The sequence below is a fragment of the Eucalyptus grandis genome, chromosome 6, assembly GCF_016545825.1.
Source record: "Eucalyptus grandis isolate ANBG69807.140 chromosome 6, ASM1654582v1, whole genome shotgun sequence".
NCBI lineage: Eukaryota > Viridiplantae > Streptophyta > Magnoliopsida > Myrtales > Myrtaceae > Eucalyptus > Eucalyptus grandis.
Window position 1 is genome coordinate 39,055,238 of NC_052617.1, and position 25,327 is coordinate 39,080,564.

General features: G+C 40.8%; 4 protein-coding genes across 9 annotated transcripts; 1 reads left to right on the forward strand and 3 right to left on the reverse strand.

Moving 5' to 3' along the window:
• Positions 1-692: 692 nt before the first annotated feature.
• LOC104415094 (putative HVA22-like protein g) lies at positions 693-2,485 on the forward strand. Of its 2 annotated transcripts, XM_010026337.3 has the most exons (6): positions 693-788; positions 935-1,051; positions 1,384-1,440; positions 1,544-1,610; positions 1,733-1,936; positions 2,136-2,485. In XM_010026337.3, the coding sequence occupies exons 1-6, from the start codon at positions 757-759 to the stop codon at positions 2,226-2,228; spliced, it is 570 nt and encodes a 189-aa protein (XP_010024639.2). In that variant the 5' UTR covers positions 693-756; the 3' UTR covers positions 2,229-2,485. The 2 variants fall into 2 exon arrangements, with proteins under 2 accessions (XP_010024639.2, XP_039171195.1); XM_039315261.1 differs by lacking the exon at positions 693-788 and having other exon boundaries at positions 803-1,051.
• Positions 2,486-2,549: 64 nt separating this feature from the next.
• On the reverse strand, positions 2,550-3,462 carry LOC120294766 (formin-like protein 14). The gene has a single exon (XM_039315262.1). It carries the CDS (start codon positions 3,292-3,294, stop codon positions 2,761-2,763), a length of 534 nt encoding a protein of 177 aa, XP_039171196.1. The 5' UTR covers positions 3,295-3,462; the 3' UTR covers positions 2,550-2,760.
• A 6,317-nt stretch (positions 3,463-9,779) lies between these two features.
• On the reverse strand, positions 9,780-17,359 carry LOC104447117 (protein ROOT PRIMORDIUM DEFECTIVE 1). 5 transcript variants are annotated; one of them, XM_018859768.2, is made up of 6 exons: positions 17,068-17,359; positions 16,523-16,650; positions 15,987-16,037; positions 13,600-13,651; positions 12,050-12,295; positions 9,780-11,873 (listed from the first exon to the last, which is right to left on the reverse strand). In XM_018859768.2, the coding sequence occupies exon 6, from the start codon at positions 11,598-11,600 to the stop codon at positions 10,407-10,409; it is 1,194 nt and encodes a 397-aa protein (XP_018715313.2). In that variant the 5' UTR covers positions 11,601-11,873; positions 12,050-12,295; positions 13,600-13,651; positions 15,987-16,037; positions 16,523-16,650; positions 17,068-17,359; the 3' UTR covers positions 9,780-10,406. The 5 variants fall into 5 exon arrangements, with proteins under 5 accessions (XP_018715313.2, XP_018715326.2, XP_010059204.3 ...); XM_018859781.2 differs by having other exon boundaries at positions 9,780-11,936; XM_010060902.3 differs by having other exon boundaries at positions 16,796-17,359.
• A 3,164-nt stretch (positions 17,360-20,523) lies between these two features.
• Positions 20,524-25,077, reverse strand: LOC104447105 (transcription factor E2FA). Its single transcript, XM_010060887.3, has 14 exons — positions 24,688-25,077; positions 23,429-23,621; positions 23,187-23,240; positions 23,006-23,091; positions 22,774-22,862; positions 22,613-22,667; positions 22,381-22,433; positions 22,254-22,304; positions 22,127-22,175; positions 21,988-22,053; positions 21,828-21,904; positions 21,471-21,699; positions 21,255-21,321; positions 20,524-21,129 (listed from the first exon to the last, which is right to left on the reverse strand). The coding sequence occupies exons 1-14, from the start codon at positions 24,913-24,915 to the stop codon at positions 20,996-20,998; spliced, it is 1,431 nt and encodes a 476-aa protein (XP_010059189.1). The 5' UTR covers positions 24,916-25,077; the 3' UTR covers positions 20,524-20,995.
• Between the last annotated feature and the right edge of the window lie 250 nt (positions 25,078-25,327).

Sequence of the window (25,327 nt, forward strand, 5' to 3'; positions counted from 1 at the left end):
GTCCATTGTCCATTGTCTTCTTCTTTGCGTCTCATTCCTTGCCATTTAGTGGTGCTTGTTGACTGTTGCCTTCGGTACTGGCGATAAAACACAGTGAATCTATTCCCTTGAGTTGCAAGCTCCTGTGACATCTTTATCTTGGGCTGTCAAACCAAATCCATTCCTTTTTTCATCTGAAAGCAAGTCTCGAAGATCTTCGTCTGTAGCATAGCTTAATACAGACGACGCCGACGATTAGGCAAGTACTTGTTTACCGTTTTCGGAGCAAAGATGAAGCGAACATGGCAACTTCCAGGTCCGAAAGTCGTTTTGTCCAGTACCGCACGACCAATCCCCCAGGAGGTTGTCTCGAATTCTCATGCGAGCCTTCCCCTTCATGTATAAATAAACGAAGCCTTCTTCCTCGCCCCAAGCAGCAATTCAAGAGATCCTTAATCTCCCTTCGCTTCCCAAGCATCTCCAGCCCATTTTCACCGTTTTAACTTGGCCTGCAATTAGTCTCCCTCTCTGGTATGCACGGTCTGATTTCGTGTCTTTTTTTTCCGCTTTTCTTGTTTTGGTTGCTCGACATTCTTGGCTTCGTCCAACAAGCTCGCCCCTGCGGCTTAGAAATCGATACTCTTTTTTGCCTTTTTTGCTAAGTCATTCTTTTTCTTTCCCTGCAAAATGGGACGATGCGGTGGTGACCGAGATTCTCGTTTGCAATGCAAAAAGCTTCGGCAGGGTGCCGGACGACCCGTGTGCATTGATCTGAGAATGCTGTGGAATTTCATCATCCGATGCCTTTTGTATGCCACCGTTTTCTTCTGTAAAATCGCTTCTTTATGTTACTACCTCCCCACCTCCCATTTGGTAATGTGAAAGAAGAGGGTGAAAAATGCTCTCTTTGGAAATTGATTGGATTTCTCGTGTTGGGTTTTCATCGACATGGCAGGTTCGTTTTCGGGTATGTGTACCCAGCATTCCAGTGTTACAAAACCATGGCGAAGAACACCGAGGTGGCGAAGAATGGGGAGCAGACCAAGGAACTCAGGCAGTGGTGTCAATATTGGTGAGGGAAATAACCCTTCTTTGATTCTAAGGGATTGATACAATGCCTTTAATTACTTATCTTTTCTGCGCGAGAATGCTTGAATTACATTGAACCATATCGCGTATAGGAGTCGACGACTCATTGCAATTCCTTTCCTACTGCAATTCAATGAATTCCGGCAGATGCTATTCAAGTTCTGACTCGAGGGCGTCGCTTTGATGATTACTCTGACTATATGGAGTCGATATTCCTTTTTCTGCTTTCTTCTGTCTCTATGTTTCCCGATCCTTCTCAACGTTAAATGAAGCATGAGGAAATTGTTCATCTGTGCGAGTATCGAATGCTTGCAGGATCATTGTGACGATGTTCACCGTCCTGGAAAGGTTTGCCGACGTCTTGATCTCATGGTAAGCAGAACCATATTCCATCAGAGCCTTACATGACATTTATGTACACCCCCTATTCAAATAAATCCTTTCCTTCTTGTTGTCTTTCTTCTCTTGGTTGAAGGCTTCCAATGTATTGGGAACCACTGAAGCTGGGTTTCATCATCTACCTGTGGCATCCTAAAACCGAGGTAAAAAACCCACCCAACAAGCCCTTGAATTGTCGAAAGAAGGCTTTTCAACCCGATGACAACACTTCACAAAAAGGAGGTGAATTCAATCTGATGTTTTGCTTCTGCTTTCGAAAATGCAGGGAACCGGGCATGTGTACGAGACGCTGCAGGATCAGTTCATGAAGAAGCACGAGAGCAAAATCGACGAGAAGCTGGAGGAGTGGAAGGCGAGAGCGTGGGAGTTCGCTTCTCCCTGCAGGCAATACACCTCGGATTTCGCGCAGAACGCCTTCGCTCGAGCCATGCAGTACTTGGCCTCTCAGTCTAAGATTCTCAATTTCAAGGTACAGAAATTTCCCTGCTTAGGACACAGCTATCTTCCCCCTTTCACTGTCGTCGTTAGAGCGAGGTTCGAGATGTCCAAAGCGTCGTTTACTGATCACGAGTAGTATGTGCAATTGATGCCTTTGGCGATCGAGCACTGCCCACCAGGCAGTGGAGAGAGGACATTTTCTAATGAGACATAGCGGGTGGTGTTTGCAGGAGGGAAGGAGCCTCGGCTCGATCAACCGCTCAGCGTCAAGGACGCCCAGATCGGAATCAGGGGAGACGAATCCCGGCTCCCACACGGACTAGGCCGAGCAACAGGAAGTGCCGGATCACGGAGGCGCGTCTCCAGAGGAGGACGACAAGCCCCACGGGTCCACCAGCTGCGGGCTGAGGCTCTCCCATCACGGCCACCGTACCGCCGATCACCATATCGATTGATCAAATTCGACAAAATTTCAAGAACTCTCTCTCTCTCTTTCTCTTGTGTATAGGCACAAAGTTGGGATACCTTTCTTTTTTCGAAATTGAATAACTACGGAGTCTCTTTCCTCCTAATTCGATTAGTTAGGAATTATGGGTATGCACAGACTTTGGTTAATTTTGGGCAAGAACGGTGCACAAGATCAATTCAGTAAAAAACCCAGCTGGTTAAAAATCGGAAAGATAGACTACAATGTATTATGACATTACCTTGGGATAAAAATGCTAAAAAAGAAAAATTAAGAGGCTCAAAAAAATATTTATACGAACCGGAGAATGGTCGGGGGGAGCCATGTCTGTGACGTCAGCAATGAAAAAAAAGCCACGCCGTCGACGTCACGCCGGGGGGGCGCCACGGCTATCTATCGGAGCGGACCGGCAGGAAGAAGCTGGCGATCCGGCCGAGGGCCCGGCGGACGAACCCGAGGCAGGCGGAGAGGCGGAGCCAGAGGCGGCGGAGGAGGTGGGGCCCGTCGCATCGGGGGGAGGCCGACATCGGCCGGAGGTAGGCCCAGGCGGCCCGGTTCACCAGGCGGTTGCGGATCGATATCTCGTAGGACGAGCTCGCGGCGGAGGTCGGGGAGGCGGCGGCGCGGCGGCGGCGGCGGCGGGGGGAGGAGGCGGCCGGGGAGGGGGAGGAGGTCCCGGAGGGTGGTGTAGGAGGGAAGTCGTGGCCGGAGAGGTCGAGCGGGGGAGGGAGGGGAGGGTGGGAGGCGGAGGTGCCGTTGGGGAAGCTGAGGGACTGGGCGGGGGCTTGGCGGGGGCGGGGGGGCGGGGCGGTGGGGGCGGCGATCGAGTGCCGGCGGCGGAGGGCGGTCGGGAGCGGAGGCGGCGGCTCGAGCCTGAGCCGGAGCTTGCGCTCGAGGTGGACTGCGCCGCCGTTCTCTGCCATGGCTCCCCCTCAGATTCTCTCTCTGCGCGTCTGCTGCTGCTGCTGCTGCTGCTGCTGCTGCAGGGGGCTAATACAAGACAAGGTGATGATCAGGTCGGGTGGGGGTGGCTGGTGGGTGACTCTGAGTCACAACTCGGGGGAAGTGGCGGCTTTGAATTCCCTTTGATGTTTCTGTCCTGTCCTTGTGGTTGGAAAATGCTTTTGGGCTCTTTCTTTCCGGGTGCAGGCGCGTGGGCGTGGGTTGAAAAAAGGCCCCTTTTCGGATGGGGCCGTCGCGCGCGTGGGCGTGATCCGGCCGGTATTCTTGTTTATCCGCTTTCTTTTTTTTCTTTTATTTTATTTTATTTTATTACAACGCCCCACGTATGTACCCGCAATTCTTAATCATGGTCATGATGGACCGCCACGAGCCGATGAACCGGTGTGCAGGTCGAACTGATCGATCAGAACCCGAGAATGAGGCTGGCCCGACCTGGACCTGTCTGTCCTATTTGTAATTTAGCAGTTATTGGATGAACACCTTTTCTTTTTCTTTTCTTTTTTTTTTAAGTACATGTTAGAGAACAGACCTCGTCTTTCATTGGAGCATAAGTTCCCATCGGTGCTATGCTAATGAGACATTTGAAGCGGGGCGAAAGGCACTGGAAAAAATGCACCCTTTTTGCTTTTCTTTCTGTGTGGCTCCTTTCAGACAAGAGGCGTGGGGAGGAGGCTCCTCTTGATGGGTGCCCACAATGTTTGACTCCCGATCGTCCCTGTCTCTCTCGCGGTGGCTTCGTGGGAGGTGAATTGGAAATTCCTTTCTATCATTGGAGTGCGAGCGCAATAAAGTAGCATGGACAAGTCCGTACAGACATTATCATAAGATTTCGATGCTCGACTAATCACTCGATTCATCATTAAATTTACGGTTGAGTCGCTATAGCTCAACCTAGCATGCCAAATGTCGACTAACAGTTTATGCAAATTGCTTGAGTTTGGGACAAAATTTATTTAGATAAAGAAAAGAAAAGGAAATACGCTTTATCGCACGTCGAAATCAAACTTCGCGGTCCGGAATTGCTACGCTTTTTTCCATTTTCCCGGGAATGGAAAGGGACAGGAGGGGAGGGGCTTTTTCACGTTGTCTGTAGGCCCCAGCTCCACGGCAGTTTGGCAATTGTTGTGGATTAAATTGTATTGGACCCACCTTTCTCTAGTGGGGATATTTTATAGGCTGTAGGTTTTTGGTTTTTTTTTTTAGGCCAAATTGCAATTACGATCATCACCATTTTCTCCAAAAAAATTTCGACGCCTTTTTAAGGTTGCGGTAATAAATCCTTACCTTCTGAACTCGTATCAAATCTCTCCCAAAATTAGACTCCCTCCTAATACTGTAATTTAATTATCCTCTTGCTCTTTTAGGGCATTATGTATGTAGAAGATTCCACTCAAGGCCAAATTTCCTTAATAGAACCTACTTCTTATTTTCCATGTAGAAAAATAACTCAGATAACTTATAGCAAATCAAAATTGCTAGTGTAAAGGCGTATAAATATATTCCAATGGAACTGACAAAATTGAAAGGGAAATATGCCAAGGAGAAAATCAGACAAAAGACAAAAGCCAGGGCAACATTGAAATTTGAAAAGGAATCCAACTCAATATCCCCTCTTCGAAATGGTGTTAAAGAATCCAACATAGGTTAGAAACAAATTTGAATTGTCAAATATATTTTTCATAGAATTAAAAATTTTGAGTTAAAATTTGAAACACATGACGATGGCTTGACAATGATTTGCCAAAGCTCTTTAGGTTTCTAAATACCTTTAGCCCAATGTAAATTATGTTTGATAAATTTTCTGAAGATTTTTGGTAGATGCAATTACATATTTAAAGTTCTTGGAGAGCTTTGACAAGTAACATTTTCAAAATGCTTTCAGCCCTAATTTGATGAAAATGTCAATTTCCCATCCCACCCTCATTTTATCATTCATGATTTCCTAGTCGTCTCTTCGCTCACAACAGATCTCCGCATCCCCTGGCACTCCTCTCTTCACTCAAGAAGTCACTCGCCTTTCCTCCCTCATGTTGGCCATCGAGCTCTCTTCCTTCACGCCGTGCTTGCCTCTCTTCCCAAGTAAAATTTCTCTGTTCATGTTGAGAATGAAATTTTTTTTTTTGATAATTCGGGAACCACCTTATAGCCGGCAGCCGGCGATGTAAACTCGGAGCGACGCTAGCACAGGAACCCACCTCCCACGGCGCCGCACTTAAATTGCGCAAATGTGACTGCGGTGACTCGAACCTCCCCCCAACCGGAAGAGGGGAGAACGCTCGAACCAACATATCCACAGTGGGGTGAGTATGTTGAGCACGAAAGTTCTTCGAGGAATTTGTCAGTAACTCAGATCTGGCTTATTTCTTAGCTGCATAAGCAATCTTTGTTTGTGATTTTGATTTGTGGTTTTTAAAATTTTCAGTCAATTTGTTATGCTGGTTCGTGCTTTACCAAAAAGCTATGGTCGTCTTGATCCGCGGTCACTTCAGTTTGTGGTTTCTAGGTTTGCTGATACCGGCCTTAATGTAAGCTTAGAAAATGGGTGTCTAGAAAGCGCATGTTTAAAGAAAAAGTATTAAAGCAAGAGGGATCGCATTCAATTGCTTCAGGTTGGAGGCTTGAGAACTGATGACGTGCTGCCTATTCTGCAAGCCTGAGTTGATGAATTGTGGAGACGGCACTTTCTTTGATGAAAGATTCAAAATCTTATTATGTTTGGATGTATTCGTATTATTTTTACTTTTCCTCGTTGAAATTACCGGAGAGAGGACGAATCTCTTTTCAAATCATTGCTTCTGGCTTGATAGAGTAGGGAAGCTAAACTAATGATGGGAAGAAGATAGCATTGTGCAGTTGTTTTTCCACCTGCGTACAGTAAACATTAGTTATAGAATGGGTCGTTCCTTAAGTACACAATTGCTACTTGTCCCATGACCAACCTTTGATGTTTAAATGCATGTTTGTAAGTTTGTGAATGTGAGCTTGGTATTGAAGTAACTGAATTAAAGTTACTCTTCCACTTATTTGCTTAGTCTATCGGATGGGTTGCTAATGGTGCAACATGAGTTCAATGTCGAGGGAGATTAGGAAAATCACGTTTCCCATTTTTATGCATGGCTTCTAGACAAGTGGGAAGTGAGTGTCACAAATTCTAGTAGTTGTAAGGACCAGTGATGCATCTCATTCATTAAGCCGGTTTTTCTTTTATCACCATTTATACAACTGGTCTGTTGGCTTTGATTATGTCAATGATCGTGCAATAAGTGTTTTTCCAATGTCGTCTTTAGTGTTCCGCACACAGTTACGTTTTTTTTGCCCGATTAGGACCAAATGACTCTCTTAATTAAAGCTCAAACTTACCTAGAACTTACTCAACTGACCAAGCAAAGGGGAGGCCTACTTACAGTTGGCCTCATTTGCTGCATATAGATTTGAGTTGAGCAACTGTCATTCAACCTTTTGGGGAAACAAGCTGCCTTCTCTCGACTCTTTAGCGATAGTGGGCGACTCTTCCCCTTCCACATTTTCATAATGATGGTTGAGAATAAATACTCTGTAAATGTCCATGCCAAACTCTCAATATTGACATTTTTTTAGCTCCGTTTGTTTCGAGAAAAATAAATAATTTAAAAAATACTTCTTTAAAGATGATTTTTATATTACTTAAAACAAATAATCAATGTAAAATATTTTCATCATCAATAATAATTTGTGTTTAAATATTTTCGTAAATGGTAAAAGTATTTCTCGTTTATTAATTTTTAAGTGATTTAGGCAATTATTTTTAGAAAAATATCTTCAAAATCATTCATTTTCCGGAACCTAGATCTCGGATAGTTTTTTATGATGCCTTTTCAATTAATGTTCACTTAGGCTGCGTTCGCTTTGGCTTAGTCAATATGTGAATAAGAAGGGAATATGTGGAAAATAAGAAAATTCTCAATAAACGCAACCTAAATGAACATTAAGGGAATTCTCAATACTAAATCCATCAGGCTAAAGTCCTTTGGTCAATATGCGAGTGATAACAAGAAAAATTAGGTGAACTTACCTAACGTACCACACGAAAAGATGGTTCAAAAGACTACTTAGTGAAGATAAAGGGAATTCTCAATACTAAACTGACGAGGGTCAACATGCAAGCATCATGCCCGGCTTTGTAACACACCACCCAAAATATACATTTTTTCAATTATTGACATCTGACCGATCGACTTTTTTTTTTTTTTTTTTTTTTTTTTTTTATTTCCTTTTTGCACGAAGATCGATCGATTTTAATTGTCTACATACATAACTGAGCCGTTAAAAAAATCTGTTGATAAAGAAAGGTATAGAACTAAACAGATTTAACCACTGCAATCCATACAACTATTCCGCACCTGCCACATCATTATAAACTAATGATAGACATAAATTTGGAGTATATAGACAGAATTCTGAATAATTAATCACATTTAACCATGTTATTCTGCTTTTAATAGATTGAGGTTTGTTAACTTGCCGCACGTAATATGAAGGAACGACGAATGAAACATATGTTGAATAATATACTAAGTTTCTTGACACAGTTAGCTACTGTTACATGTTTACATCAGGTTCAGGTCTACTTTTGAGATAAACCAAATCGACAAGCATTATTGATCATGAGATGATGCTACAGATTTAGGGCCTCAAATTCTACTGGCTGCAAATAATTTTAACACATACAATGATTTCATCATTATTTACTATTTGCCTTGTGTGTATGTTTACTCTGGATAAATTGAGGGAAGGGATGGAGGATCGGAAGGAGGAGGCATGTTATGCAATGGTTATGACAAGTGAAAAACTTGACCGTATGTCGGGACACTGGAAAATATGCATAACAAAAATTTCTTATCTCGATAACACCCGCGCCCTCCCACACCCCACCCCACCCCGGGCGACCGGCAGGGAGGGTTCACAAACCACCAAAAACATAAGAACGTGTAATTAGGTAAAGAACTTACCAGCTTCAATTTGTTATCAATGACCAATATGGAATTCAATGTATTCAGACCCTGCAGTTATGCAATGGTTATGACAAGCATTATTGATCATGAGATGATGCTACAGATTCAGGGCCTCAAATTCTACTGGCTGCTAATAATTTGATATATCCATGATTTCATCATTATTTACTGTTAGTGTTGCGTGTGTTCACTCTGGATATATTGAGGGAAGAGATGGAGGAAGGGGAGGAGAAGGCATGTTATGCAATGGTCATAACAAGTAAAAAACTCGACCATATGTCAGGACACTGGAAACTATGCATCACAAAAATTTCTTATCTTGAACACCCCCCCAGATTTGGTGATAAACAATTTGAGTCGATAAGCAGCAATGAAAATAAGTTTCCATTGAGGAACTAAAAAAGAAGCAAATGGCCAAGGGAAAAATTCTTCTCACTCCAAAGGAGACAGCAAATCTACAACTATGAGACAGTGTTAAAAGACAACTGAACCTGCTAGCATGTTTGGTGGTTGGAGAGTGTTTCCTGTCTTAAACAAATGATTTTCAAGATAGTAGAACATCAACAGTAGAAATGGCATATTTATGCCAAGCAATAGCATGTTCCATCTATTGCAGGTTCAAGCACTGTCTATCAAATGATTACTGTATCATAGACCATGGGCAACACAGTGCACAACTTACGAGCAAAAGAAAGGAACTAACTGGACTAATCTGACACATCAGTCAAATACAATGCAGTAAATGAAACTTGAATGATTTTTTTCTTGTGTGAAAATGAACATAGAGCAAGACAGAGAATGCAGCTAATACAAGTTGGCATTTGGGCAAGACAGACACATCTTTGATAATGGATTCTAATGTATCATTTAATCTAAAGTCCTTTCATCAAGTATCATGTAATAAAATAAGAAAAAGAAATTTCAACCCGGCTAGAGAAGACAACATATAAACAATATCATTATCCAGAGTAGATTACATTGATAAGAGATGCGGAAGCAAATTACACTGCACAAGACTGCAGATTTGGAGTTTTTTTCTTTTGCCTGCTTTGCAGTTGTACTCATTTTTACTGTTGCTAATTCAGAATCACAGATTGTTTGAATCATACCTATATTTAGTATGGCTGCAAGAGAAACAGGATCGCTTATTATCTATTCAATGACCAACCAAGAAAGTTGCTAAATGATTAATTGATTCATGCTCATCAAATGAAAAAATAAGGCCCCAAAAGCCCGTAATGAGTAAAAACTCATCAAGGACTACACTTGTTCAAGCGGAAGGTCATAATACTAATACATGAAGTTCAGTAACATGAGCAGTCATAACCCTGGGACCTCAACTGTTTTACTGATGGAAAGATGTAACTGAAAGTATGATTAACTGTTCTCAGTTTTCATTAATGCCAAAATTTAAAAGTAAAGAGGGCCATAGAAGAAAAGAAGAGAGCTGAGAATGCCTAAAGGGCCTTCACTGACATAAGAAACACATCATACAATCTTTTGCACAACAGTCAGAACTGACAATTGAAACCCAAAATGGCAAAAACAACCAACAGCATTTGAGGTGGGAACTCAATAATTTGACAATTTAACAACTAGATAATGATTTCAGTGTTATACCTAACACAGTGCTGCATTCAAGTAAAGAACAAGCACTACACGTAACTACAGACATGTCTGCCCACTTAATAATACCCGATATGCTTGTGCGTGACCACAAATAGATGCATTGCATCCTCGGAACATGCAAATATGTGCCGGCCTCGCCTGAGATTGTCCATCATCAGCAAGAAACTACCCCCGAGGAGTCCATATGTATATGATAGGGCACCAGATTGAATGGAGTTTATTAGGCCATATCCAGAAATGCCAAAGTATCTAAATCTCTGAAACTTTGTGGACAAACCCAACCTCTTAGACAACCCTAATCAGTTGACCGTTTGTCCATACTTCATAGGTTAGCTTCTTCATCCTTTTATGTTTCTAAACTTATAACCAGGGAAACAAAAGGATGAGGTCAAGGCAGCTCATCCTTGGAGAGGATCTGTCCAAATTGCAGTAAAACTCATGTTTCTTTGGCCTCATTCTTTTCCTCGAAACTCATCCACCTTGCTCTGATCAGCATCCCTTATCATTGGACTACCAGAAAAAAATGCACGATGTCCCAACTGAACTAAATTAAGAAGCTTTCTCCTTGCCTCATAAACAGGATTTGGGTCGATCAAACATCCTCTCTCATAAGCTTCTCTAAGGAACACTGTGTGTGTCTTCCCCTTGGTTGAGAGATAAAATATCCCAGGATGATCCAAGAACAAGTCCCTAATATTCATATCTATTTCGAACCATTTTCTAAAATGACTAATCTTCTCCACTTCGACCATCTTTTCCACGGTGAGACTCAAGAATTCATGAACAATAGCAACTGCTCGTTTCTCCAATGCCATTATTGCAGCCTTAGACTTTCTCTTTTCCCCTATCTCCTCATATGGCCCCACATAGGGCAATCTCTGCCATTGCTTAACCTTAGCCTTCAAGTCCTTGCTCAGTCTCATACCCGGAGGAAAACCATGCTTGAAACTGAACCTAATTTCAGTTCTATCAACTTGACTGTCTTCTCTACAACACTCAGTAACCCTCCAATTCTCAACTGCTGCTGTAAGATGATTTTTTTCGTGAATATCATCAACCAACTTCAAGATATGTGTACTTGGTTCATGACCATCACAAAGTCTGAAGAGATTGGAATTTTGAGAAATCACAGAATCCTCAAAGTCATCTGGGAGACCAAGCTCCCTCCAGACCTTGAAAACAGCACGGAGTGGCAAAGACTTTGAAGAAGTCATTAATAAAAGGCGAACTAATCGGTCTACAACAAGGGGCATTGATGCTTTGATAGCCTGACTTTCTTCTAGGGCAATTTCAATGGCAGCATCAGTTAATTTGCAAAAGGGTTGAGACTTATTAGTATCATAAAATATTTGGAAGATGTGGGGGTATTTGCGGAGGAAGGAGGCAGCACCACGATTCAAGTGGAGCTTCTGGGAGAGCCTATTGAGGAAGTCCAATGAAATTGATGATGAAGGGTTGCTGGAAGCAAGAATGAGGTCTTGAATTGCAACCACTTTGAGAAGGTTTTTGTATTTCTCCATGAGTTTTTCAAATGTAGGGTCTCTGGCCCTGTAAGCTACATACTGTGCAGAGGTTGTTTTGGTTCTAGTAGTCATGAGTACAAAACAGCAGCATATGGAGGGTCTAGAAATGAATCTCCAATTCATCCTGACAAGGAAAGTTCAAGATTTGTCTACCTACTAATCCACCCCATTAAGCATGCCAGTCCTTTATTTTGAAAAGCTCGTGAAGAAAGCTTCAGGCTATACCAGCAATTGCACCCCAGAAACACACATCCACAAGGATGTGAACTGCTGACTAAGAGTTTTCCCCAATAATTTCAGATAGAAATATGGTGATTGCTAAGTCCCAGAGAAACCAGTAGTCTTCTCCTCTTTATCTCTAGAGGCCTGTCCTCAGAAGGATGCTTGAAAAACTTACTGCAAGTAAATGTATGGAGATAAAATTGCTCATCAGCTACATCATTGGGCACTCAAAGCTAACTACAAGCATTATGTAGATCGATCAGATAAAAGGTAATTATAGACCACATAGAAGTGAACAAAAGGACAAAATGAAGAACTAAACTGCTCAAATACTAAAGTAAAAGACTTACCCAACGTATCCACAAGACAACCAATTTTCCATGTGATTGATGACTAATTGAAAACTTTCATTAATGGCTGAGCACTTGCATCAGGAACATCGGTATCTACCAATAATTTAAACTTGAGAACCTTATTGATGCAGGCAACTGGTTTTACTTGCTTGCTGGGACACTGATTTGGATTCATATTGCATTTGCCAGAGGATTTGTTCGCTTCAGATGGTCCTGTTGCTTCAGGATTGATGGGGGAAGTACCTGCATAGATCGTATACATCATTTTCCTTAGATGGCTCCTAAGAGGATGCAGATAATTGCTTTCTCTTATAAAGAAAATCTGGAGCAATATAACATCGTCAAAAACAGTCAACAGCCTTTCTTTATCTTTGAAATGGCATTCAAGGATAAGATGAGAAGCTTGTCTAAGATGTTTTGAGCCAAACAAGAAGATGTAACTGTGCAATGATGATAATAATATAAATCAAGGGGCTACGGAAAGTCAAGGCCTATAGAAATATGAAAGAAAAGTTCAAGAGAAAACCTCAGGAAGTTAGTTCTTATCAAGTACTCAATAAGAAACAGAGCACATGTACACCGTCCCACTTACTGCAGCAAAGGCTTTATTGTCCTGGATTCCTAAATTTTTCCAGTAATAGCTAAGCAGGTATTATAGTTGCAAGAAACAAAGATATGGGATTTGAAAAGCATAAAGCATGACACTTGCATGGAAAAGACGATCATTAGACATATAGGTAGTGGAGACTGAAGAGAAAGGTAGCCATTGACAAAGAAGCCAAAAGAGGCCTACAAAAAATGAGTTCAACTTCTTCAAACAAAGCACAATGGCAGAAAGCAAACTTCCTTTTTTGGTCCCATTATAAGAAAGTAAACTTCCTTGATCATATGTCATCACTAAAATTCAGAGCAGGTCTGGATTAACTTTTCCTTCTAATTTAATCTAAATCCTGCCGTTCATGTACTTTTGTCTTTTTTAACCCACAATACATGAAACTTTCGCATCATATAAATATTGACACGTGGATTTGCATATATATTCGTAATTTTTTTAGACTCATCTATTAAATTTTGGCGTGAAAGCAAAAATTGTACTTTTTCACTTATGCAGAATGCAAGACCAAGAAGCTCTCAATCCTCTTAATTGCCTAAAAGAACATAACTCCTGATTGAATGGCAATGGTTGGCAGACACTGATGAAAGCATCGAACGTAGAATTTCAATAAACAATTCTTTTGACATTCAGTTCCGGTTTCCAATGGACACTACTCTAATAATTTAATTACCAATGAAACAATAATTCCCCAACTCCCCTAGCTTCTAAAAATAAATAGTAAATTTGCTTTTACAGCACCTTTTACACAACAATTGGCTTCTTAATACATAGAAAAGATGTCCATATACTGAACTTCCTGAAAGCCAGGAAATTAAAGTGAATGGAATCTTTCATACTTTTAAAGACATAAGATTCCCTTATCAAATTAAAGATTGGTCATTGCTGTCATGATCCATGGATATGAGATAAATTTAAATCAAAGGAGACTCACTCTCTTCGGTAAGAGCAATACATGTTCCTATTGTTTCCTCGTAATGCCCAATCTGCACCAAAGGAAAACATAAGCAATTAGATTCGAGTCCACATGAAATCTCACGATTGCATGAAAATACTTAAGTAAAATCATGTACATTTTTACATGTCATGCAGTACTCCACGCATAACTACGAAATGGATTTAGAGCAAAGATAAAATTAACAATTTACTAAAAAATAGAACAAAAGAAGACTTCCAGAAAGAGGGGCTAATAATAACAAAGATGTGATATCCATGAAGCTGAATGTTTTCTCAATAAGACTTCCACTAGCAAATTTCAATACAATTATGCTGTGAAACCAAGGTAACACTGACACTAAGTCCAACTCTTTCGTTGAGGTCATATAACCATGTAATAAGGATATGACAGCACACAGGTGTGGTTGCAAACGAGAGTCTCTTCATCTCAAGAAGAAACATGCCACACGTGTGCTTTGAAACAAAACTGATGTAAACTATTATTGGGTAGCATCTAGAAGAAAAGATAACAAACAACTGAACACCATTAAGAAAAAAAAAAGAGACCTTTCAGGCAAATATTGCATTCTACAAAGTGAGAATGTACTTTTACATCTACTAGTTCTGTTAAAAAAATATATACATACATATAAACTTCACATTGCACACATTTACACAGATGAATCAGACACTGAGACTGCAGCACCTCCACATCCACATCCACATTCAAATCCCATTAACATAATACAAGCATGATATTTGAAAGGAGGAAACCCATGCACTACAATCACGTTGAAAAGACAACATGACATCCTCATAATTCACAACTCTAGGTCTCTCTCTTGGCTTTGAACACACTTCACCACAAAATTAGACACATAAATCACTAAATGAAAAGAGTTAGTACTTAGATTCATTTTTCTAAAGCTTTTTCTTAATAAAAAAATTTTCTTCTTTTTTTAGATTATTTAAAAATTATCTAGTGACGATGATGTTTGGTTACACCAAATAATACATGTTTGCAAAGGATCATTCCAATTTACAAAAAATTTACAAGTTCACATGTTAATTGGTGTCTTTCTCATTTCAATGGTAATATCTTTTACAGGTAAACTAAACAAGTTATATCAACTAAAATGAAAGAAATGCTTTTCACTTTTTCAGGATAACATCATAACATCATTACTTTATTCTTTCTGAAAGGAAGCATGCTGAAATTAGAAAAGATAATTGAAACATAGGCAAAATGTTATCTATGGAACAGTATTTTTACACCCAGACCAATCAAAGAACCGGCATTGGTTCTAGCTCCCCACTCAACCAATTGGACCTCTGGGTCAACAAAGTTGGAGAATTTACTAATACATTTATACACACACAATTTGTATGTGTTTATTATGCCCACTTACAACATCATGAGCATCTACCCCAATGGATAAGGTGTTCTACAATCCGCATGAGATCAGTAGGTCAATTAATTCTTGCCTCAGCTCGTCAATTTTTTTCACAAAGTCAAAAACTTGGTCAAAGATCCAACCAATGGCCAGAACTGGGTTGAAAGGTTGAACCAGGTAACACCAGGTTTGACCAGTACAACTAAATGAGAAAAAACCACACAGGATCATGGTCTGGCTCCCAAGCCAACCGGTTGAATTCGCCAGTCCAGCCCCGGTTTGAAATCATTGTTATGAAGCAGGGCAATAACATAGATAAGCCACCGAGTCTTACAATACTTTAATAAAACACACATGCATTGCAGATGAAACTAGGACATATGTTCTCCCTTAAGAATTCAACAAAAATAATTTCCTGCCACATTATTATAAATAAATGATAGAGACATAAATTTGGAGTATATAGACAGAATTCTGCATAATTAATCACATGTAACCATGGTATTTTTATTTCAACAGATTGAGGTCCATTAACTTACCACACCTAATATAAAGGAACAACGAACAAAACATGTGTTGAACAATATGCTAAATTTCTCGACACAGTTAGCTACTGTTACATGTTACATCAGGTTCAGGTCTACTTTTGCGATAAACTAAATCGACAAGCATTATTGATCATGAGATGATGCTACAGATTCAGGGCCTCATTTCCAACTGGCTGCAAATAATTTAACAGATTAATGATTTCGTCATTATTTACTGTCGCATATATAATCACTCCAAATAAATTAGGGAAGAGATGGAGGAATGGAAAGAGGAGGCTTGTTATGCAATGGTTATGACAAGTCAAAAACTCGACCATATGTCAGGACACTGGACAGCTAGAAAGAAAAAACTCTTGGAAGAAACTATGCATCGCAAAATTTCTTATCTCAATTCCCCCCCCAACCCAAAAAAAATAAACATGTAAATTAGACAGAGAGCTTACCAGCTTCAATTTGTTATCAATGACCAATATGGGATTCAATGTATCCAGACCCTGAAGTACAGAAAATACTTGGTGAGAAACAATCTGACTCGATGAACACCAGTGAACATGAGTTTCCATTGAGGAACTAAAGAAGAAGCAAATGGTCAAGGGAAAAAATTCTTCTCGCTCAAAAGAAGACAGCGAATTTACGACTATGAGACATGGCTAAAAGACAACTGAGCCTGCTAGCATGTTTGGTGGATGGTGAGTGTCTTAAGTCTTAATCAAATGATTTTGAAGATAGCAGAACATCAAAAGTGGAAAGGGCATACTGATGCCCAAGTATTAGCATGTTCCATCTATTGCAGGTCCAAGCACATTGTCTATCCAATGATTATTGTATCATAGACCACAGGTGTGACAGAACTTTGGCTAAGCACTCGACAAAGCTGTCGGTAGAAACCGCATATCTCATCGCTATGACATGATTACAAACTACAGAAATAAGACCAGGAAACTGCTAAACAACGTAAGTTTGTGAGTCGAACACATACAGACAAGACATATGGTGCATCTGGCGGAAGGTCAAACTGCTCAGAGACAGAGTAAAGATCAAGGAACACATATTCTTCCTCAACCTCTACATCATCACGCATCGCACCTGCCTCCATGGTTCCATTACCTGCAAAAGATCATACAGTTCAATGCTTTTGAGTTGTAACAGCTTTATCTTCGTTGTGAACACCGAATCAACCGCAGAGGAATCCAGGAACTATCAAGGATACAGGTCGTGTGGAAAAGACAGGATTATATCGCTCCTTTCTCACCATATATCTATCAATGCCAATTGAATAGAGCTTAGAAACTCTATGATTTATCACATCCGTTAACGATTTCATGATCTTCACGAGCTATATGGCTCCTTTCTGGCCAAATATCTATCAATGATTACGCGAGAGAGATGAACTTTTGCAGGAGCATAGCAAGGAAGTTCTCCCAGCTTGAGAGCAATGTGATACTCAACGGGGACGAGAGCAGCTAAGTCGTCCGATCTCCAAGTCGCCGGAGAAAGCAAAACGTCGTGGAGACTTGTACGGACCTGGTCGGCGTGCAGGATCGAGCGAGTCGGCGTCGAGCACTCGGCGAGCCAGACGGAGGTGTCGTTCGAGGCGTGAGGACACGACGGAATTAATCTACCGGCTGTGAAGCGTGGAAGCGAGCAAGAGTCTCGGCTGCTGGCTGCGACTCGCCGGGCCTCGTGCTTGCACGGCGGTCGGCGGTCGGCGGCGAGAGGGACGGAGGCGCGGGGGCTGGGCTGTGGCGTCGCTGGCGTCAGTTGAGGTCTGCAGGGAGGAAGAAGATGCACCGCGATAGCCGAAATCACAAATCGCAAAAATTGTATTTTGAATGGGAAAAAGTACCAAAAACCCTAAAGTTTATCCAATATCACAAATTTACTTCAAATTTTTTTATGACATAAAAAAACTTCAAACCATATATTTACCTTAAATATTTTTTGTGATACAAAAAATCCAAATTTATATCCACGTGATACACTTACCTCAAATTATAGAACATTTTCATGTTTTACTTTAAATAATTTTTTTATTTTACTTTTCTTTTCTTTTTTTCCTTTTTTCTTCTCATCTCTTCCCTCCACCATGGCTGGACTCGAGCAAAGGCTGCCCTTGCCTCCTAGGTCCAATCTGGCAAGGAATGCCCTTGCCCGATGTGGGCAAGGATTACCCCTCACCAAATCTAGCTAAGACTGCCCTCTTGGGCGACCCTCACCTAACACCCCTCGCCTGGGCCTAATCTAGCAAGGGTTGTCCTCGCCCAACCTAGGGGAGGGCAACCCTCCACCAACATCGACGAGGGCAACTCTTGCTCGAGTCTAGCTTCCCTTCGCCATGGCCAGCAAAGGGAGAAGAAGAAGAAGAAGAAAAAGGTAAAACATAACAAGAAAAATAAAAATAAAAGACAAAGATGCCATTTAGCTATGGGTTTGAGATAAATGTGTCACAATTGGCAAAGTTAAAAGTTTTTGTGTCACAAAAAATGTTTAAGGTAATTTTATCATATTTAACAAAGTTTGAGGTTTTTGATAACTTTTTCTCATTTAAAATTGGGAAAATGAAAGATTAATATAACAAAAAACCTCAAACTGATAGTGATAAATTTATAAGAAACTTTTTTTTTATCACAAAAAACTTCATATTAATAGATCTACAATAAATTCATATTTCATTAGTTTTTATTAAATTTTACAGCCAAATTGTTGAGTTACATCACAAGTGTATTAGTGTAGAGTTTTTATCCTCCATTTGTCTATATTAATTTATGATTTTTTGTTATATTAATTTAATTTAACAAAAATTAATAGAAAATAAATTTGTTACAATGTACCAATTTGAAATTTTTGTGATAAAAAAAAACTAGTTTGAGTAAAATTTACCATAAATCTACCAGTTTGAGGTTCTAAGTAGTGAAACAATTTTTGCACAAATTTGATACAAATATATTAGTTTGGAATTTTTGTGATATTAACGCAAATGGCAAATTGGGGCTTTTATGGTACTAAAGGTAAATTTCCAATTTTACCCCCCAACTTTTGTGGCATCACAAAATTGTTCCCTTTGAGTTTAAGGGCATGTTTGTCCACACAACAAGAAACTCCCTTAATGTTTTATTTTTAGGTAAAAAGACGCGGGAAGTCTCAATATTAATAAAAAATTATTCAATCAGGTTCGTTGATTTTTATTTTTTTTCTGTGCGCAATTGAAACCTTAACCTATATACTATTTTGTTCCACTTAGTCATTCGGTTAAAATAAACGTAAATGCTAATATGGACCGACACATAAGCGCCACATAAATGTTGACTAGGCAAACTGATGATTTAGATGTATTTACTTGTGCTGGTTGGACAAAAATTTAAAAAAAATTGTAGAGTTAATCCAAAACTTAATAGAAGAGAGATAAAAGAAAGAGCAAAGGGGAAAGATAACCAACAACCCCATGAAACACAAATCAGGACGACCAGCAAGCCTGCTGTTCCTCATGCGTCTATGCTTAATTAAAGATTCTGCATGCTGTCTGAGCAAGATTGCTGTGCGGACATACCCTCTTTGTAAACATGTTGTGCAGTTTGTCATTTTAATTATTTCTCCCAGGTGACATTTCTCTTGGACAGGGACAATAGCATCCATGATGTTCTGCACGAAGGGGTGGTGAAGATGGGGGTGGAATCTGTTGGTTAAAACGCGGATGGCAAAGTGCTAGTTTGTAATGGGACGATTTTTTTTCCTTTTCTGCTTACGCATCGATGTGTCTCAGCGTAATTCTGTTGCAATTTTCACATAAACGGAAAATGCATCCCGTCTCAATTGTAGTGAGAGGAGATAATCCTGAACTCGCGACTGATTGTCATATATCAGACGTGCATTAGCTCGCATATCCATTTTATTGTGGTTCATTTTTCTGTAATTATTCTATTTTCTAACTTACTACTGTTCTCATTGCGGTGATCTTCTCTCCATAACTCGACCCCAAGCTCTCCCACTAACTCAATGAGTCAATCCAAAGCCATCCATTCTTCAAAAGCAAGAATATAAAAACATACAGAAAATGAATCCCGAAACCAGCTGAGTATGAATCAAGAATGAGTCGAGATATTCACATTGTAAAAAATGAATCGTAACAGGTTAAATGAATCGATTTGAATTGAGCTATTTATGATCCAATCTACCCGTTTGATAAGCCTGTCCTTCATTTTAAATATATAATTGCATCTCCTAAAGCCCTCCAAAAAATTTGCCAAACACTATTTGTCTAGGGCTAAAAGGCTTTAAAGTCTCAAAGGGCTTTGTGAAAGCATTACCAAATGGACCCAAAAGGGTTGGAACTAATTTTGTCCTCGACCTTGTATTTAAAGCATCTGTACCGAAACCAATAATTCGGGCGCTATCATCTCGTAGTCATCCACCGAACTAATTAATCGTGCAAGCTGCGAAAGGCCTTTATGGTTTTGAGGGCTAATTCTATAACGCGAGTCAATCCGCAAATGTTTTAAACAGCACGAGAATTTGCGTTCCATGATCACAGAATTTCATAGAAAGTCGTGAACTGCGGTTGTGATGCCTAGTTTCGGAAGTCTTGACTTGTCTCTGTCGCCGATGTTAAAGCTGCAACAAATTGCGAGACAGGAGGGGACCATACAACTATGTTGAAACCGATCGGTCCATGTAAGGTGTTCGTCAAAGGTTACACGAAAACGACGTTAACGGAATTTACAAGAACACTGAATTTCCTTCTATTGCTGCTATCTAATACTTACTAGTTGAGCTCATGCTTTACAGCTATGGAGGGAAAACCGATGATCAATCCGGACAGGTGATTTTAAAGTTTCTCAAGCTTGATTAACGTTAATTTATCTTGATAAAAGTGCTATAAAAAAAGTGGTGAACCAGGACCAGAGATTAACAAGATTTCAATCAACTCCACCTATTTTCATCCTGTTTGATCTAAACAAAACTAGAGTAACCACACAGTATGTATAATTCCAATTACCTTTCATTCATCAATAAGTGAGATTCTACTCCTAACCAATGCCTCATGCTATGTTTTCCATGGACAGGATTTATACACATGGGTGAGCTTTGATTCAATAAGTAATCCATCGCACCGTCCGCATAAATAGACACCTTCAAATTAGATTGCTGCAGACAGGTGAAGCTTTGCTAGATGGGAGTGGGTTACCTGTGCCTCAGCAGTTGAACTGGTACTTCAGTTGGGGCACTTGAAAAATCTCAATCAAGTTCCATACTCACCTAAGTCACTTAAGCCACAGCTCAGTTACGGCACCAAAGTTGGCATTACGCTGCTTGTTGTCAGTAGCTTCCTGAAGATGCTTGTCGAGTGCAAACTCATCTAGTAAATCAAAAGCGTTTCACAGTCCCAACTCCAGTAGCTTTGGCATAATGTGGACCGTGAAGGCCAGAAAAGAATGCACGTTCAGAGAGCTTCATCTCACCCATTGGCAGAGTCAACAGGATTTGGCACATCAGTAGTTCCTGATGGTGGAGTTTGTGGCCTGGGCATACTCGCATCAGGAATTCCAAAATCGGGGTGAAGCATATCAACTTCACTCCATTCCACGCCAGCTAGTGAGTGAGTTAAGGACTTCAGCAGTTTAAAAATTGAGCAGAATGAAGAGCACACATCAGGATATTATATGACTATGGACACTAAGCATAAAAGAAATAAGCAATAGTTGCCATTAGGATACTGTCCGTCTTCCACATGTCCGTAATGCTTACGTCAGCATCCGATAATAGCCAGTAATCCGCATCATTCTGCAATAGATAGAAAGTGGGATGGTGTTTAAGATGAAATTCTTACAAAAGACAACTACAATGACAAGGGCTGCAGCATTAAGCAGTTTCCATTTAAAGCTTTAAGATTCTATCATATTAAGAAAAATCACGGTTCGAACAATACTAACATCAACATCTGATGGTACAATTTTCATCATTCCTCCAACGATCTCTTGTGAAGCATTTGCATCCAAGGATATTTGATAGGCAAGGCCATCAGGATCACTTTCATTCCTGTTGCTATCCACATTCACGGCCTCACTTACTGTATTCTCACTTGATCCAGAACTGGATGCAAGAGGTAAGCTAGGGGGTGGCTCCATACCATTCATCTCCTCAAACTTCTCCTCAAATTGACTTCAAAAATAAAACCTCATTTGAGTATGAAAAAGATGGGAAAGGATTTTGACAAATAAAAGAAAAGAAGATGGCTGTTAATGTATCCAGCTAAAAATGCGTATATGCTTATCACATGATAATAGTACCTTACAAGATAGACATCAATTGGACCCATAGTGCTTCTCAGTATTATCCTATATCTCCTCTGTGGATAGTCAACAGCCTAGAGCATATAGAAGCGTTGAGATTATATCAAAATCATAAAAGATCAAAGAATACAGTGAGCATTATTTGGGGTTGACTTACTTCATCAGGATCCGGTACTTCCAAAGTGGTGCCATGTGGAGCCTTGATAGCAATCAAGGTCTCATTCTGTGACAAGCCGGACCTTAGAGTCGTAACTAGGTGACTACAGAAGATCCAAAAGCATATAATATTGACTGACCTGAAAGCAGGGTAGGCCTTTGATGTCTTCTTCGGTCACAAAGAGCCATCTGCATATACAAAAAGTTAAGAAGTCCTGCATAGCTAGGAGAGGAATATTAATTCAATGCACAGGTTTGGGATCTCACTTTTGATTGTTCTCATCTTCACCCAAGCCCCTCAACTTTTCCTGCATTTCTCTGCAAGAGTGACAAGCATTACTAGCCTAATCAAGCACTCTGAATAAAATCCCAGCAGTCTAGCTCAGCACCTCACCTTATTTGGTCATCTAATCTCCGTTCTTCCAGAGAAAGTTTCTCAACTTCTGCCTGCAAAGGGCAATTTAAATCCCGTCACTAGAAAAGAGGATTTGCTCCTTTTTCCCCATTTAATTATCTACTCATATGCCGCCTCGTTAAAACAATGGATTGCTGGTGTAAGAATCCAGATTGCAGACTGCCTATCCACAATATCGAAATAGAATGATGCTAATAGCGCTTTTGCAAACCTGCAAACGGGAAAAATCCACATCTGCGTCCTCTGGTCTTGAAGAATCAAGCCCCCTGATCAATCACAGGAATAGACAACTAAATTCCCTTGAGCCTTCAATCCTATTATACTACCACTAAAGATTTTGAACTTCTAAATACAAAAGAGAGGAAAAATTACTTCCAACGTATCCGGTTCTTTATCTTCTTTTCAATGAGACCAATGCCTTCCAAGACATTAGTTATATCATATATCCGCCTCTTTTGCACCTACATCAATGAGAGTTTTTAGGACCATGTCATTAATGCCAACCTTGAAACACATGATTCATGGGACACAATGCAAAAAAAGTTTCAATCACTGGATCATTACAGAAATCCCTATATCACATGGTATATGAAAATTGTATCACCTCTAAAGTTTCTGCCGCTTTGTTTAAGTCGAGGATACCATCTTCTGCGTGCTTTATTAGATTTATGAACTTCTTGGTAAGAAGACCTGTGAAATTCCAAATGTCAGTATGAAAGACTAATTACGAATAATAATTTTTATATCCAAAGTATTATCTCGAAAATAATTAATTTGAGACTTACTTAAGGAACTATCATATCGACAGTTGCCTGCTGGAGTAAGGGCTGCAGGTGATCCTGCAAATTCATCAAAATTCAACAGTGACTTCATGGCTTTCCAAATAAGGTAACAAATGAAGAAAAGCATGAAGCTATCACGTTCAGGTGTGACTATTACGAACTAAACAACTTAGGAAGGGAAAGTTTTTGTTTAACCTCGTGAACCAAGTGGAAAAGATTGACAAGGGAAGCAGTAGTATTCCTACCATCATTTGACAAAGGTGTCTGTGGACCAGACTTGTTGGCCTTTGATCCCTTTGATCTGTTGTAAGCCTTTCCACCTTTTGCAGATACAGGTGTCTGGAATGGACTATTTATAACATTGACATGTCCAGGGCTGTTAATCCACATGCTAGATGCCACCTCATTTTCTGCTGTTCCACTCTTACGCTTGAGTAGCTGTAAAAACAAAGGAAAACATTTCATGCTAGTTCAATAGCCAACAAAGGAGAGGTTGAATTCTGAGAGCAGTTGTAATAGTTGTGATAACATCCAAATTTCGAGTGGTAATTTCAATGAATTGAGTAGAAAATAACGCTTTCCAAGGAAACAAAAAAACCCATGATGGCATATATATTTTCATCTCAAAATGGAGCATGAAATTCCAATACAACTTCGAGAATTTTATCTAGCTAATCAAAATGTTTCAGTTTAGCAGAACCATTGCACTCACTATATAATACAATCTTCAACCAACTGTGAGAAGATCCACATTTCACATGGAAATAGGCACTTAACCATGTAAGACGATCATGATACTACTCAAAACATCTGACTAGCAACTCTCTGAGGATAGACCTAGAATTATCAGTACCACTTAGAATGTCCAACGTATACTACTAGCGGATTCCTGATTAGCATGCGTGCAATCCCTAGTTGACCATGCAACTGTTTCACATGGATGAAAAAAGAAGAGTTCACGTAAGCCGCAAGGAAATAGAGACACCGGGAGCTGCATTTCTTTTTCGATCAAGGTAAGCAGTAGGAAGCTGCACATTAACTAAGCGCAAGCTTAAGGGTGCAAAGCTCAAGCAAAGACAAAATGCTCATAGCTAATTAAACCTCTTAATTCGCAAAGACTCCACCACCATAACAAGACAGCAACCATGGAGCTGCTGAAATTGGTTGAATTGTCAGTCGGAATGTGTTACACGACTTGTATCTTTTGGTGAAATTGCAATTCCCGCCTTCACTACGGACAAGTACAACAAAAAACGGAGCCCATCTTCAAGAACAATCTAACGATCCCTAAAATGGTCGCCAGTCTAAATTCAACAGAGGGCGGACTGAAAACATGCGAGAGAGCTAAATCATTCGCAAAACTAAGACGACCGATCTCGATGCATTCCATCGAGCCGCCGTCCAACAGTCGATTCCCGCAAAAAAAGGGGGGGCGCAAAGAAAAAACACCAGACGAACGCCATCAACCAAATCAACGCGGGGGGCCTCGAGAATCGAAACCTACAGGCGATCTGACGACGATCGCGTCGGCCTCGTGATCGGCGCCGGCGGAGCGGCGGGCGTCGGCGGGGGAGGAGGAGGAGAACCGGTGGTAGTCGTCGGGGGGCACGAACGGGGGCTTGGTGGTGGCGAACGCGAGGTGGCGCTTCGGCGGCTGGAAGATCTGGCCGGTGGCCGCCGCCGGCGCCTGCGGCGGGGCCGGGCGGTTGGGGGTCCCGGAGCCGCCGGCCATTTCCCCGAGGGCGGCGGCCGGCGATCGCAATCGGTCGATCTGCGGCGGAAACGGGCGGCCGGAAGAGGAAGCCGACGAGCAACGAGGTAGAGAGAGAGAGAGAGAGAGAGACGGAGGATTCCACAGTAGGGTTTTGTTAGAGAGAGAAAGAGAGGGAGAGAGAAGGAGGAGGGAGGGAGGGAGGGAGGAGAGGTGAGCGTTTGGGTTTTAAGGAAAGTGAGCAGAAAACGAGGGAAGGGAGGGAATTTTAGTTCGGATTAGATGTGGAGGGAAGCGCAGGGCGAAGAGAAAGTTTCTCGCTTTGCTCCTTTTTCCGATTGCGCCCCCCCACTATCTTTCCAGAATCACGTCAGCGCCCCGCTCCTTTGGGCTTTCTTGACATTCTAGTCCTACCCTGCGGCGCTTTGATTTT